Source organism: Neolamprologus brichardi, chromosome 12 (assembly GCF_056152115.1).
Source record: "Neolamprologus brichardi isolate AB-2024 chromosome 12, ASM5615211v1, whole genome shotgun sequence".
Lineage (NCBI taxonomy): Eukaryota > Metazoa > Chordata > Actinopteri > Cichliformes > Cichlidae > Neolamprologus > Neolamprologus brichardi.
Genome location: NC_142115.1, coordinates 22,467,523 through 22,480,677, shown reverse-complemented (window position 1 = coordinate 22,480,677; position 13,155 = coordinate 22,467,523). Strand labels below are relative to the sequence as shown.

Genomic DNA, 13,155 nt, shown 5'->3' with positions numbered 1-13,155 from the left:
ATGGTGGTAAAAACGGGCTCAAAGGGTGACAGGAAAATATACTATACACTAATACATTAGCAGCATCATGAACACTTGATAAAAGACAGGACGGCTCCATGCTTTCATGTTTGTTTTTTTTTATCAGAAATTCTGACAACCAACTTTATCTATATAGTGCCAAATCACAACAGTCACCTCAATGTAAGAAAAGTACCCTACAATAACATGGACAAAACTTCAACAATCAGATGACCCCACCCAAGCACTTGGCAATGGTGGGAAGGAACCTTTGGCAGAACCAGGCTCAAGGAGGTGCAGCTGTCTGCCAGACCACTTGGAGATGAGTGGAGGGGACAAGAGAAACGGCACGCTATGGAAGAGAGTCAAGTCGTGTTGTAATCTATAATAGCTAATTACGTTTTTTAAATAAACGCAGAAAGTGAAATGCAGCGAGTAAAGAAGAAACACTCGGTGCATCATGGGAAGCCTAGGCCCTTTCCAATCTTCTGTTGTCCAATTCTGTAACCCCCTTAGTATCCTGTTCTTAAGTGATAGCTGTGGCATTTGGTGTTGTCTTCTGCTGTAGTGTGTAACCTATGCTGTATAGACTGTCTATGCCAACAAGCTTGTAAATAGAAAAAAATAATATTGAGTTGAACTGAGTTCCGTTTGCCGCGATCCACAACAGTTCCGGTTTTTGTGTGGCTTCTTGGTAAGGTTGCTCTTCTGCATACATTTCTTGTAACGAGGCAATGAGTTACTGTTGCCTTCCTATCATGCCGAAGCAGTCTGGTCATTCTTTGACCTGAAATGAACTAGGCATTTTCTCTGCTGCTCACTGGATATTTTCTCTTTTTGGATCATTCTCTGTAAACCCTACAGATGGTTTTGCGGGAAAATCCCAGCAGATCAGCTGTTTCTGAAACACGGAGCACCCTTTCTGGCACTATCAATCATGCCGTTCAGAGTCACTTAAAGCACCTTTCTTTCCCATTCTGATGCTTACTTTCAACTATAGCATGTCACCTTGAGCGTGTCTACATCTAAAATATCTAAAACCTGCAGGACAGGCCTGGAGTTCCTGAATCCGATCGAATCCGTAGACGCGGCATCAATCCGAGCGGGACATTCTTGGACTAAATGGCTCTCCGTACTGCTGTGATGTCACCACCCTCCAGTATTTGTACGTTTTTTTGGCGGGGTGGGCAAATCTGCTCGGAAGTTTTGTTCATTTTGTAAACACAACTGACAAAAATGGAGCGGTAAGTTAAACTTTGGCCAAGAAAATAAGTGTCAAACAACATTATGACAAAATATAATGTTTCTGGTCACCTAAGCTAACGAAGTTCAAATTCATTTTTTGTCATTGTTTGCGGACGTTAGCGACCGTTAGTTTAAACGTTGTCGCAGCAGTTAATTCAACGATGTTCACAACTATAACACTATTTATCGAGTAAAACACGACTTATTCGTGGTATTGGGTTAGGTCTAGTGAACTTCGAGTCTCTGAAATATTACAGAAGTTACGGCGCTAGTTAGCAAACAATGCTACTTCATTACGTTCCTGAAGTGTATGTCAACCCTAACGGAGAGTTGTCATTCATTTACAAATGTGGCCAACATCCTCTCCTTAATGGGCGGTGTTGTGTACTCGGCGAACAGTTGTAAATCACTAGAGTGTCTTTCATAAAACATTTTCCCATTTTGTGATACTTTCTCCAGTGTAAGGCTGAGTCGAGTCAAAGGGAGCAGACCATCGGAGCAGTCGCTGCGAGTGCAAGACAGCAACAGGATGAGCTTGATGTACACGACGCCTCAGAGGTTTGTTTAAAGAAACGTGACCTGTAATAAATTCAGCTCTACAATTACACTACTTAGTTCACTCATCTATTTGATAAACAGCTGATTGTTGTAACCCAATGCTTTTAATAAGGGGTTGTCTCCACAACATTAAATTAACATAGCTTAATTTGGACCACACAGTCTGTTTAGAAATGCGTTGTGACAGACTGGGACTTATTGGTTTGGGTAATCTTATATGATATGATATTGTATACATGGGGTAAAGCAGGGATGGGGAAGTTATATTTATTAACTCATGAAGAAAGATGGCTCACTAGGTATCAGCAAATTAATCATTCAAGTTTTTAAAGTTTTTTTTTCTTTTTTCACAGTAAACAGCCTTCATTTGGAAAGCTCAACATACCAAAACCGCAGTCTGGGACCTCTGAAAGACGGACCAGTTTCTTTGGTCCGAGGTATGTCTGAATTTTCCAAAACTCGGTTACACTGTTACTACAAAATGACTACTTTTGTAAAATCCTCAGGTGATTGGGCTTAGATATTAGCTTAGATATTAGAAATTTGAAAATAAAATGAAGATTACAAACGTTCCTGAAACAAGTAAAAAGTGGACTAAGTTAATTAACCCACTCAGGGTAAAATTACTTTGACATATCTTAAATTTAAAAAAATATATTTACGCTTTTTCTTTTAAAAAAAAACAACAACAATTCTCTGCAATGCCTTGATTTAAGTGTGAATATATTGTAACTCTCTTTGTAAATTAAAAAATAAAACTGTTCTTTGACATTTTAACAGAACTAGTGGAGTCGGCATGCCTCGCAACAGCACCATGTCGGGGTTTGGAGGAACTGAGAAGATAAAAGATGCTCGACCTCTACACGATAAGTCTTATGTTCAGCAATGCATCAGGCAGCTGCACGAGGTAAAAACATAAACTGTGTCTGTGTAAGGTGGACTGTGAAATAAGGGACTGCAACATACACCTTATTTCATTTACCTGCTTAGCATTTTTACCATACCTCTGATGGATACATTTACCACACAAGGGGTCTTAAATGATTGCAGAATAAATTTTTGTTTGTAATTTAACAGTGTATTTCTTTCATATGATCTAGTTCTTGACAGAGCAGGGTTACCCGGGCACTTTGTCATCCAAGACCCTCCAGTCTCCATCCACCAAGGAGTTTGTGAAGATGTTTGAATTCATCTACTGCCAGCTAGACCCAACCTTTGAGATGCCAAACTCAAAAGTTGAAGAGGAGGTTCCTGCTCTCTTTAAAACCTTGGGGTAAAATGTGTAGTGTTAACAGCTGTTGTTGTTGTTGTTAAACCCCCTCCCCGCACTTAAAAGAAATAGTTAAAGGATATATTATGAAATATCTTGTCTCATTTTCTGTAGTTTAAGAAACTTTCCTGACTTGCTCTGTTTTGGCATCTTGTTTAAGGTACCCATTCGTTCTCTCCAAGTGTTCCATGTATTCTGTTGGAGCTCCCCATACCTGGCCTCAGGCTCTGGGGGCTCTCATGTGGCTTATTGATAATGTCAAGGTGAGAAATGACATTAAATCTTCAATGGATTGGACATTGGACCGTTATCGTTTAAAACAAAGTTCACATGCACTAAATATAAAAATGCCCCACAAGAAAATGTGGAAGCTAAAGGTCAGCGTGTTTTCTTTATTTTTAATGTGTTTCTGCATCAGATCAACTGGAGTTTGAGCAAACAGGAGCTGCTGTTCAGTGACTTCAATGAAGGCGAAAATATTGAAGAAGGTGCTGAGTTCAACAAGGTACAGGAACTTTACAGTGTGAAAACTATGAAAAATAAAATCATGTATACTGACAGGTTAAGAAAGTGGTGTAAGCCCACTTTATATAGTTACTGGCACTCTACATTTTGTAGCCAATCATGTGTCGTGTCTGTGTTGTTCAGCAAAGCTAGTGTGATTATTATATTGTAAGTTTGTCTTAATGTTCTTTCTTCATATGTAGCTCTTCCTGGACTACACAGCTGAGACATATTCCAAGTTCATGCAAGGTGATGACACATTTGAGGAAGAAGATGAAGCATTCCTCGTTAAACTAAGTAAGAACAACATCTCTGTGTAAAATTATTCTCCGTACAAAAGGAGGGAATATGTAATTGTCTGTGGTTGTTTTTCTGTCTGTTTTTTAGCAGTCTGGTGTCCACAGTCGTCAAGATATTATTTTTTAGATTTTGTCGATACCAATAATAGCTTGAGCTCTTTTATTTGAGTGAAAATTGGATAAAGGTCACACTAAATGATGTGAAAATTGGTAAAAAATGTTATATTAACCACTCTTTATGGATCTTCTTTAAACTTCACAAAAATATACTTTGCCTTGGGGGACATGAGTACTCAGGTTAGCTAAGCATTTGGCCTTGATTTTCCTGTTAACCCAGGTGGTATTCTTAATTCAGTGACATTTGTCTAGACTGCACCTACAAAAAGGCAAAAACTGTGTCTGATTTAATTTTCCTGTTATTCCTTTAATGCACTGCACCAAGTGCTGTCTGAAAGGCTTTTAACGAGGATAGTGTTTGCTTGTGTTCACAGAGAAGCTTTACAACGTTGACGAGGCCCTGCTGGCCACGATGGAGGAGAAACACAGAATCCTTACTGATGAGGTTGAAAAACTGGAGAAGGAGAGTCAGACTGTAATAATTGTTTTCTTTTTTTCCCTGTATTTTGTCTTTAGGCTGGAATGAATTGTGTACCCAGTTGTGTTGACGTGTTCTGTCTCCTCCTGAGCAGGACCGTCTGATGACAAAGAGGATGGAAAAGATGAAACTGCAGGCAGATCTCAAGAAACTCCAGAGCTATCGTGCCAGCTTGGACTCTTTTAAAGACAACCTGGAGAAAAAAGACTCAGAACTGAATGCTGAGCTGGAGACTTCTGGTAAATAACACATTTGATCTAACCATGTTAGCAAGCCACGTCTTTGGCAGAAAGCACTGGATTCTGTGATTATGCGATTATATCTGGATTAGTCAACTTAACAATGTTTGTCTTTAGAGTTACTTAAATTAAGCAAACACTGCACAGTATTCAGGTTCAAAGTGGTAGATGGTTATTGAAGGTAAGATAAGAGTGGTGTGGTCAGTGGGAGTAACTGACTCCTGAATATTAAACATATAGTGAAAAAATTTTGGTTATTGTTTTTAGTCAGCCACCTGGAAACTCTGAAACATGAGAGGAATGAACTGCAGCACCTCCTGCAAAATCAGAAGTTTACTCCAGCTGATGTTGAGAGGATCAACAGAGAGAAGAGGGAACTTCAGCAGACCATCTCCAGTCTCACCAAGTCTCTGGAGAATGCTGAGCAGCATAAGTGGAATGAAGAGATTGCACTGGCCAAAGTGAAAGAGAAGGTACTATTTACATCTTGTATATGTGCAAAGAGGGGCAGCTGTAGTCCTGTTTGGTTAGCTGGTTTTGAGTAAATGTTTACATTTTAGGAAAATATTATTCAGTGCATCTGTGTCAGTGTTCTACCCGTTTTATAGTCTGGGTAGACTGTTGACATCAAACATTCATCATCATTTTAAAAACAGTATCTGTGGTTTTTACTTTTTTCTCCCTTTTTTTTTTCCATCAACACCAATCCTCTGTGTTCCAGGCAGAGTTGAAGCTGGCAGAGTATCACAAGCTGGCACGTAAACTGAAGCTGATACCTATTTCTGCAGAGAACGCCTGTGGTCACGATTTCGAGATCCGGCCTTTTGAATGCGTAGCCGGCAGCATGGTTCAGTGTAAAACACAGATACAGGTGACTCCAGTTAATATTCTGTTTACGCAGCTTTTTACAAGAGCAAATCTTAAGAAATTCACCAGACACAACTTACTTCCCACTAATTAAATATACTTCCATATTCAGGTTGTAGCTTTACATGATGGTGTTTCTGTGTAATTGTTTTGATCAGATGCAACTAAGAAAGTTGGTTGGAGATGTTGAGGAGGAGAACAGTCGATTAACCAACATGAAACTCAGTTTGGAGGAGTCTTGTGAACAGGTAACAAAAATTTGATAGTGCTGTATCATATCTGTTTCTGGTATTTGTGAAGTAGTCACATATTAACCTGTTTGCATGGCAGCATTTATAATTTGTGTTATTTTTGTCTGTTAGGTAAATTCTATCATCACGGATAAGACCAATGATCTGAAACAGCTGAGAGAGCAGATCCGCAAGCTAGACGAACGATTGGAGGGAGAAAAGCAGGTATTGTCCCGTATTCTGCAACACGACAGTGAAAGTTTCCACTGAACAAAATTATACCCACGTTAATAACATATAGCTTTGTAACTTCCAAAGAGCTATCAACGCTTCAAACTAATAAACCCATTCATAGTGGAAAAAAGACACTTTCTCCTAGGAGAGGGAGGAAATATTTTTTCTTCTCCTGGGCAACAACCTAAGAAGAAAATGCACAATAGTTTTTCATAAACATGTTGCCATGTTGTATGTTTGTATAGGAGCTGGCCCGAGAGGAACAGGAGTGGGCGGCAGAGATGGAGTCTGTGGAAAACCACCGTAAACTTCTTGAGAAGAAAGTTAATTATGGTTATGACGAGTCTGTGCAGCAGCTGAAAGCAGCACAGCAACAGTAAGCAACAACAATATATGTACCATATTTCCATTTCTTCAAGATTCTTCTTGCTATAGAGATTGACAGACCACGTGACTTTCGCGCATTGCTTTGTGGGTACCCGTGGCAACAAAATCAAAACACTGCATCAAGCGCTAGTATTTCCAGCACCGGTAATCATTAATTCTGCGGTTTTAATCCCTACTTGCATTTTATTTGGCCCCAAAACAGTTATGTACAAAACGATGGAGAACACGGCAGGTCCGTACAAAGACAAACTTGACGAAAAGGCAAAAAAAAAGTGTGAGGAAAAAATCAAAGGAGGGAAAGGGTCAGACCCATACGAGCATACAGAGTGGAGTAAAGACGTTAGCGTGCTGCCCAACTTTCATCACGCACATATTTATTATTATATGGTCCTAAGTTTTAGTGCATACACTCACAAAATGTTTAGTAACTTCAGATCCCTGCAACAAGCCCAGGTCCAGTTTACTTTGGTGATTTGGACTATTCCATTTCACAGCTGTTGTTAATTTTTTTTCCCTTTATCTCATGTACAGGCAAATGCAATCTATTTATCATTTCAGGTTGTAGTATTACACAACATTTTCAGATCTAATAGAAATAAAATGAGTGTTTCGTAATTCATTCAATTTATTGTCTTTATTTATAACTGGCATTATTGTTTCATTATATTATAGAATCTTACAAGAAAGAGGCAAAATTGTATTCCATTAGCTGCTTTGGTAAAAAAAACAAATCAACAATGCAAAAAAAAACAAACAAACAAACATTGCAAAACAACATACTGGAAAACAGTTATTCATCACTTGATTGCTTCAATACAACCCTTCGGCACATATATGCGGGACTTTTCGTGGCTGTTTTGATATCGCTCTCTCTCTTAACCGATCAAATCTCGCTGTGGTAGCAGCTTTACACTCGGTATGACCCAGGTTGATAGAGGGGGCCCAGTCTGGATCGCATTCCAGCATTTTGTAGGCTGGTTTTCCTACAAAACACAACAAACATTAGCCTGCAAAGCCACAGTAAACAAAGCAGCATAGCGCAACGAATTCAATTCAAATCAATATGAGACTTATTTGTAACCGACATCTACAATTATGTTATGATAAATTGCGTAATAACTACAACAGAAGACTGACCTTTGTGGAAATGCTTGGAGCAGACTAACATGTGAGCTGGAGTGTTCTGGGATGTTATATTTGGTCTTCGAATGGCTGAAATCCAGGCCATCCGTCGGCTCTTTGTTACTTCGGAAACATGGCTTAAACAATTTCTCTTCCACAACGTAATCCGATAACAACCGATCTCTTTACCTGTTGGCTTCCTGTGGCTGTCATGCGACCGGCTATTGCAGTTAATAATACAACAGCTTCTTGCCATTTTATGTGTTTCTTTTTATGGCTGGGTGACTGTTTTCATGTGAAAGCCTGCGTGCGCTAGTACCGCTTGCCACTCGTTCCCAGAATCCTTTGCTGTTTTACCCCTGAATGACGTCACATTTTCAATCTCTATATATTCAAAATCATCACAAGTAGTCCTGTATATACAGATTCATCATCATCATTTAATGAAACAAATGTGAACTTTATTGTGAATGATGTGTCTGTTTATTCCAGTTGATGAGATTTAAGACTTGTTTCTGTCACAAGGTACCACCTCGTGCTGCAGGAGACCAATGAGGAGAGGCGAACAGTCGCTAACAACCTGGCGTCTGTTTTTACCACAGCTGCCAACCACTTGTCAATTACAGAGGTAACGTTCCTACAGCTTTCTTTGTCTCAGGACATGAGCTTAAATTTACACAAAGCTGTGAGTTTCTGACGGTACAAAACATTCCTTTTACATCAAAGTAAAAGGCAAAAGCACTATGATTTTAGGTTTCCCTGCCGTTCTTCCCCAGAAAAATCACAGCTATAGGACAGATTAGATTATACTTAAAGTGTTTGTGCCTTACATTTATAACAATGGATAATACTAATACTGAACTTCAATTTGATTTGTACTAAATGCATAAGAAAAAAATTTGTACAACTACAAAGAATCTGTATAGAATAACTGAACTATCTAAATCTGTTTCTGAATTTGTATTTTTGTAATACTTTTATATCTTACACGTGAATTATACTTCTGCATCAGATCTACATTGTAACTTGCGGCATAACCGGAACCCCATTTTAGTCCTACTCTGCAGCCTGCTACATAACCTGATGTGCACCTCCTGAAAAATGCAACTACATGTTGGGTCAACGTATAACTCAACCCCTGCAATGGTGTGGAAGGTTTAGGTGTGGGTATATAAGTTTCCGGTTATCACGCAAGTTAGGATGTGCATTTCTGGCAGAAGTCTAAAGCTGTAGACCCCAGTCACACAATTCTAGAGAGACCAGTCAGTGAACATCTGGCAACATGTGGCTAGAAAGGGAAAATGTGTGTTCCATAGCAGGTTGCCAGTGATTGCTGGAGTTTAATGGCTGTCCCAAGTCCCAGTCACACAAGCCTAGAGATCTGTCAGTGACACCCTGGTACCCAGCAGAAAATGCTGACTTGTGTGGAAACACTTAAATTATTCGCCAAATTGTAATGAAACTGAAAAGTGCAAACTGGCAATGGTGAATGTAGAAGAAGCTGCACATCGAGAAATGTGTTGCTTTCAGCTGTAATGCACAACTTTTGCTTTGAAGATTAAATTCTTCATTTTTCAGTTTGCATCACTTTTTTTTTTTTAGGTTTTATTACAGCTTGGAGCATAAATAACAAGTTTTTGTGTATAAATTAGCATCTTCCATGCAAACTACAGGCAGTCACAGCAATCCACTGGGAAAAAGCAGGTTTGTAGTGCAGCACCTTCTTTGCAACCAATTTCTGGAAATAGCCACTTGCAGGCATTGTCGAAAACACATTTTTCTATGGCAACGGGGGGTTGCCAGGGTCGCCGACCAGTTTCTAGGCCTGTATGGCTGAGGCCTTAATGTGAATCTGTAAAAACGCAGCATGATTATGCTGCATATTACTTTGTACCCTCACCGCTGTCTCCTGTGCTTCCTCTACAACAGAAATGCCTGGAGGATCTGCACAGCAGAGTGCAGCGGATCTGCTCAAAGGCTGTTGAAGAAGACGAGGCTGCCATTCATAAGCTCCAGGAAACTCTTAAGGACTTCATGTCCAAGGCAAAAAATGTATAAAGGTGGCATGAAGATGGCAAGCAGAGATGATTTCAGATGATTATAAGTGTTTGGATTTCCTGTTATTTGTATTTTCAAAGTGTTCAGATCTTAGGACAACAGAGAAATGGAGTTATTCATTTGGACTTGACAAACTTTGAAAGAATATTAAATGGGTTAACACATTTTTACAAATCTGAATGATTAAAAAAGATTCCAAGTTATTGTTTTTTTTTTTTCTTCAGTAGTTGTCCATGTTTGTGTATTTCCATATGTTTGTGTGTTCCGTCTTTCTATATAAATGTTATGTACACAGTAAAGCTTAATTGAAACCCCCAACTTTTTTATTATTGTAGTTTGTTTGTTTGTTGAGGGGTTTTTTTTTAAATTGAGTATTTTTAGATAATTATCGTAGAACCTACCAAAAGGAGAAACATGTCTTCCATCTCATTTGTAACACAGCCTGATCAGCTTTCCAGACTGACCAGCTGTCTCACTTAATGTGTGACTGCATCGCGTTGTTTCCGGTCTCGCACATTGAGATAATGTCCTGTGTTATGATTGGCTATAATTTATCAAAGACAACCTGCTTGAGTCGCACAAGCAGCTAAAATAACAATTGACATTTTTAAATAGTTGGGATGGGGAAGGGGGGGTTACATAGATTTGCGATACTGCAAATAAACTTTTAGCTCTTAAGTTATTTGATATAATAAAAGATGAAAATTGAAAAGAAATGTAGCGCTTGTCCTGTGCTGAATCTGTAATCGACATGTAGAATTTTAGTCCTCATTGCGATCATGTACCTCAGAACTGTTATGTTGTATTGAAGCCACTAGATGGCAGCACACACCACCAGCTGCTCAAAAGTTTCAAGTTGCTTCTCACTAAAATAATAATGATTTTATATAATGGTGGAAAAACTGAATTTATTACCTCCATATTCTAGTGAACTTCAGAAACACTGACAGCAGATTTTTATTGTTGCGTTCTCTCTGTCTTTGTGTAAAGGCAATTTCTTCAATACTACAATAAGTAATGTTAAGTCTTTATTGATTTTTTGGTTAATCAATATGGATAAGATAAGGAAATGAGCATGCATACTCTGTTTATTTGGATGCATTTCTATTTTACAAACATTTTAAAGCTGTGAATTTCCAGTCAGATATCGGGTCCGGAAATAATTACTTAATGGACAAACATCAGAAATAGTTTCCATTTGTGTCAGACTCATTTATTCTATTTTTTACCGAGCACATTAATGTATTTAGGTTCCACATTATCAGCCAAAGCCCATAAAACTGACTGGATCATTAGTAAATGAAACGTTTGTTTCTGAAGTGAACATTTTCTGCTCTTCTGGCAGAAGCATTTATTGCAAATGCTGAAGCAAAGTTGGCAGTGAGGACACAAACAGGAAGTGGTACATATCTCTCACTGCTTTCTCCAGAAATGGTCAGCATAGCTTAATGTACCTGTTTCCAATTAACTACATACTTGGCATCCAAATATTACTTTTTATTTTTTTGCATCGATACTTAGTCCAGATATTGAATCCAGATACCCTGTGGCAATCTGCATACTTCAAACTGTGATTCTGGTTTACTTTAGGTTTTGAAAACACATTCTGAGGAGCTTTAAATCTTTTTCTATGGTGTAATATCGCTCGCGATCCAGGATTTGTCAAACTGTCTCAAAGCTTTAGCGTTTATAGACTCAAAGGATCCTTCTAAAATAAAGATGTCTGTTTTTCTGATTCACTCTCCCTTGCTGCACATGGTGGTGTTGATTTATGATTTCACACAAGCACATCTTTTTCCAGTTCTCTCATGTTGTTGTGAAACCGAAGCTGCATGTGTTGTTCCTGGTTTGTGGGTGTCTTAGTGAAAAACTAACTAACTAAAAAAACTGTAAAAAAGTGAATGATTACAAGCACCAAAATTAAGAGATTGTTTAATTGCAGCAAAAAAACAAAGCAGTTTAATCTGACTTTAGGGTTTCTTTCTTTGCTTTAATGGTTCTGTAGCTGCTGAAAAAAGGTGTAACACACACACATCTGTGTGTTTTACTTTTGGACTTGTTGCTCTAATTCTGAGTGATGGTTAGTTCATTAAACCAGCTGGTTAATTCAATATCATATGTTTTTCAATTGTTTGAGTTAAAAAAAAAAATGGTTTAGCCTTTAAGATATAATGGTTTCCTGCTTTTCTTTTACATCTAGGTTTTGCACATCCTTGCAGTATAGTTATTATAGCTTAACCAATTTATCAAATATCTGCAAAAAAAATCAGAAATTAAAACAGTGGTTTGTTGCAATCGCCCAAAAAATTCGCCACCCTTTAACAGCACAGATGTCTGAAGTATCATCCACGGAATTTGGGGTGACACCGAACCCTGAAACTCCACATCGTGTCAATACAGTAAAGTCAGAGGTGGGGTTTTTGTAGAAGGGAACGTTTGAAAACCTTCAGCACAACAAGCGTGAGAGAAATGTTTTGGCAGATGTGATAAGGAGAGATGAGGTGATTGTGAGGGGCTCCATGGAGAGAGGGAATGAAAAATGTGATGGATAACTTCCACTGCTTGCAGAAACAATCCCAAACTGAGCGTGTGTGTGTGTGTTGGGTGGGGCGAGGTAGCGGAGAGAAAGTTAACAGCCACAGAGGCTTAATTCAACTAAACATGAAAGGCCTCGGCGTGTTTATCTGATCCCATACGGACAGGTGGCATCCATAAAAGCCATTTTACAGGACCCGTCTTAGCATGTGTGAGAGAATGAATGTCATGACTTGTGTATCTTTCTACCCCTGGAGGGATGACTCGGCGCGTGGGAATTTGCGTGCTTCTTTCTCTGCAAAAACCTGTGCTCTGTGTTTGTTTTCATGCTTCTTTATGCGTTGTGTGGTGCTTTCGTGAGTATGTGTGTGCATCCATGTTTACTCCTTTACTGGCTGTGGCTCTCAGCCTGTGTCGACCTATTTTCTATCGTGGATTGTTTCAGTCAAAGATGCAAATCCCCCATGAATTCTTAATACACTGTATGCCCTGGCTCTCACACAGGGGAAGTCAATGTAACCTGGGTTGAGTGCTAAAGCTCAACACTGTCTGTCTCAGTGAGAGTGTGTTTGTGTCTAGCTCACAGGGCCTGTGATTTTGGGAGACATGTTAGAAGGATTGCATACGATGGTGTGGAAATACAAAGGTTATCCTGGTGTTTCCTATAGAAGGTGTGTGTTGTTATTTCGCAAGTCGTACAAGACTTCCAGCGGGTAATTCATCATACCAGAGACTTGGAGATGGAGCAGAGCACTGAGGTGTTAATGTGGAGTCTTATTAGGGGTTACTCTCATCCATCCGCTGCTAGTATGATCTGTTCTACAGATGTGGGAAAATGGGTGCTGAGAAAAGGGGAAAAGAAAGAAAGAAGCATGCTCTGCCTTAAAACGCAGGCACACTCGCCCTTCTTTTCTTTTTCCCTGCTCCCTGTCAAAACACCATTGTTGTAGCTGAAATCTGTCTTCCTTAGACCTATATTATGACTAGCTCTGGCATTTTGATTTCTGTTCCA

At 39.1% G+C, this 13,155-nt stretch overlaps 1 protein-coding gene across 1 annotated transcript; it reads left to right on the top strand.

Annotated features, from left to right (window-relative positions):
- Window positions 1–1,105: 1,105 nt before the first annotated feature.
- Window positions 1,106–10,249, top strand: ndc80 (NDC80 kinetochore complex component). The gene is made up of 17 exons (XM_035907261.2): window positions 1,106–1,244; window positions 1,705–1,803; window positions 2,157–2,240; window positions 2,584–2,710; window positions 2,904–3,076; window positions 3,234–3,336; window positions 3,492–3,578; window positions 3,781–3,874; window positions 4,368–4,468; window positions 4,566–4,710; window positions 4,978–5,183; window positions 5,432–5,581; window positions 5,736–5,825; window positions 5,940–6,032; window positions 6,287–6,417; window positions 8,076–8,178; window positions 9,480–10,249. The coding sequence occupies exons 1-17, from the start codon at window positions 1,237–1,239 to the stop codon at window positions 9,606–9,608; spliced, it is 1,923 nt and encodes a 640-aa protein (XP_035763154.1). The 5' UTR covers window positions 1,106–1,236; the 3' UTR covers window positions 9,609–10,249.
- Window positions 10,250–13,155: the final 2,906 nt, after the last annotated feature.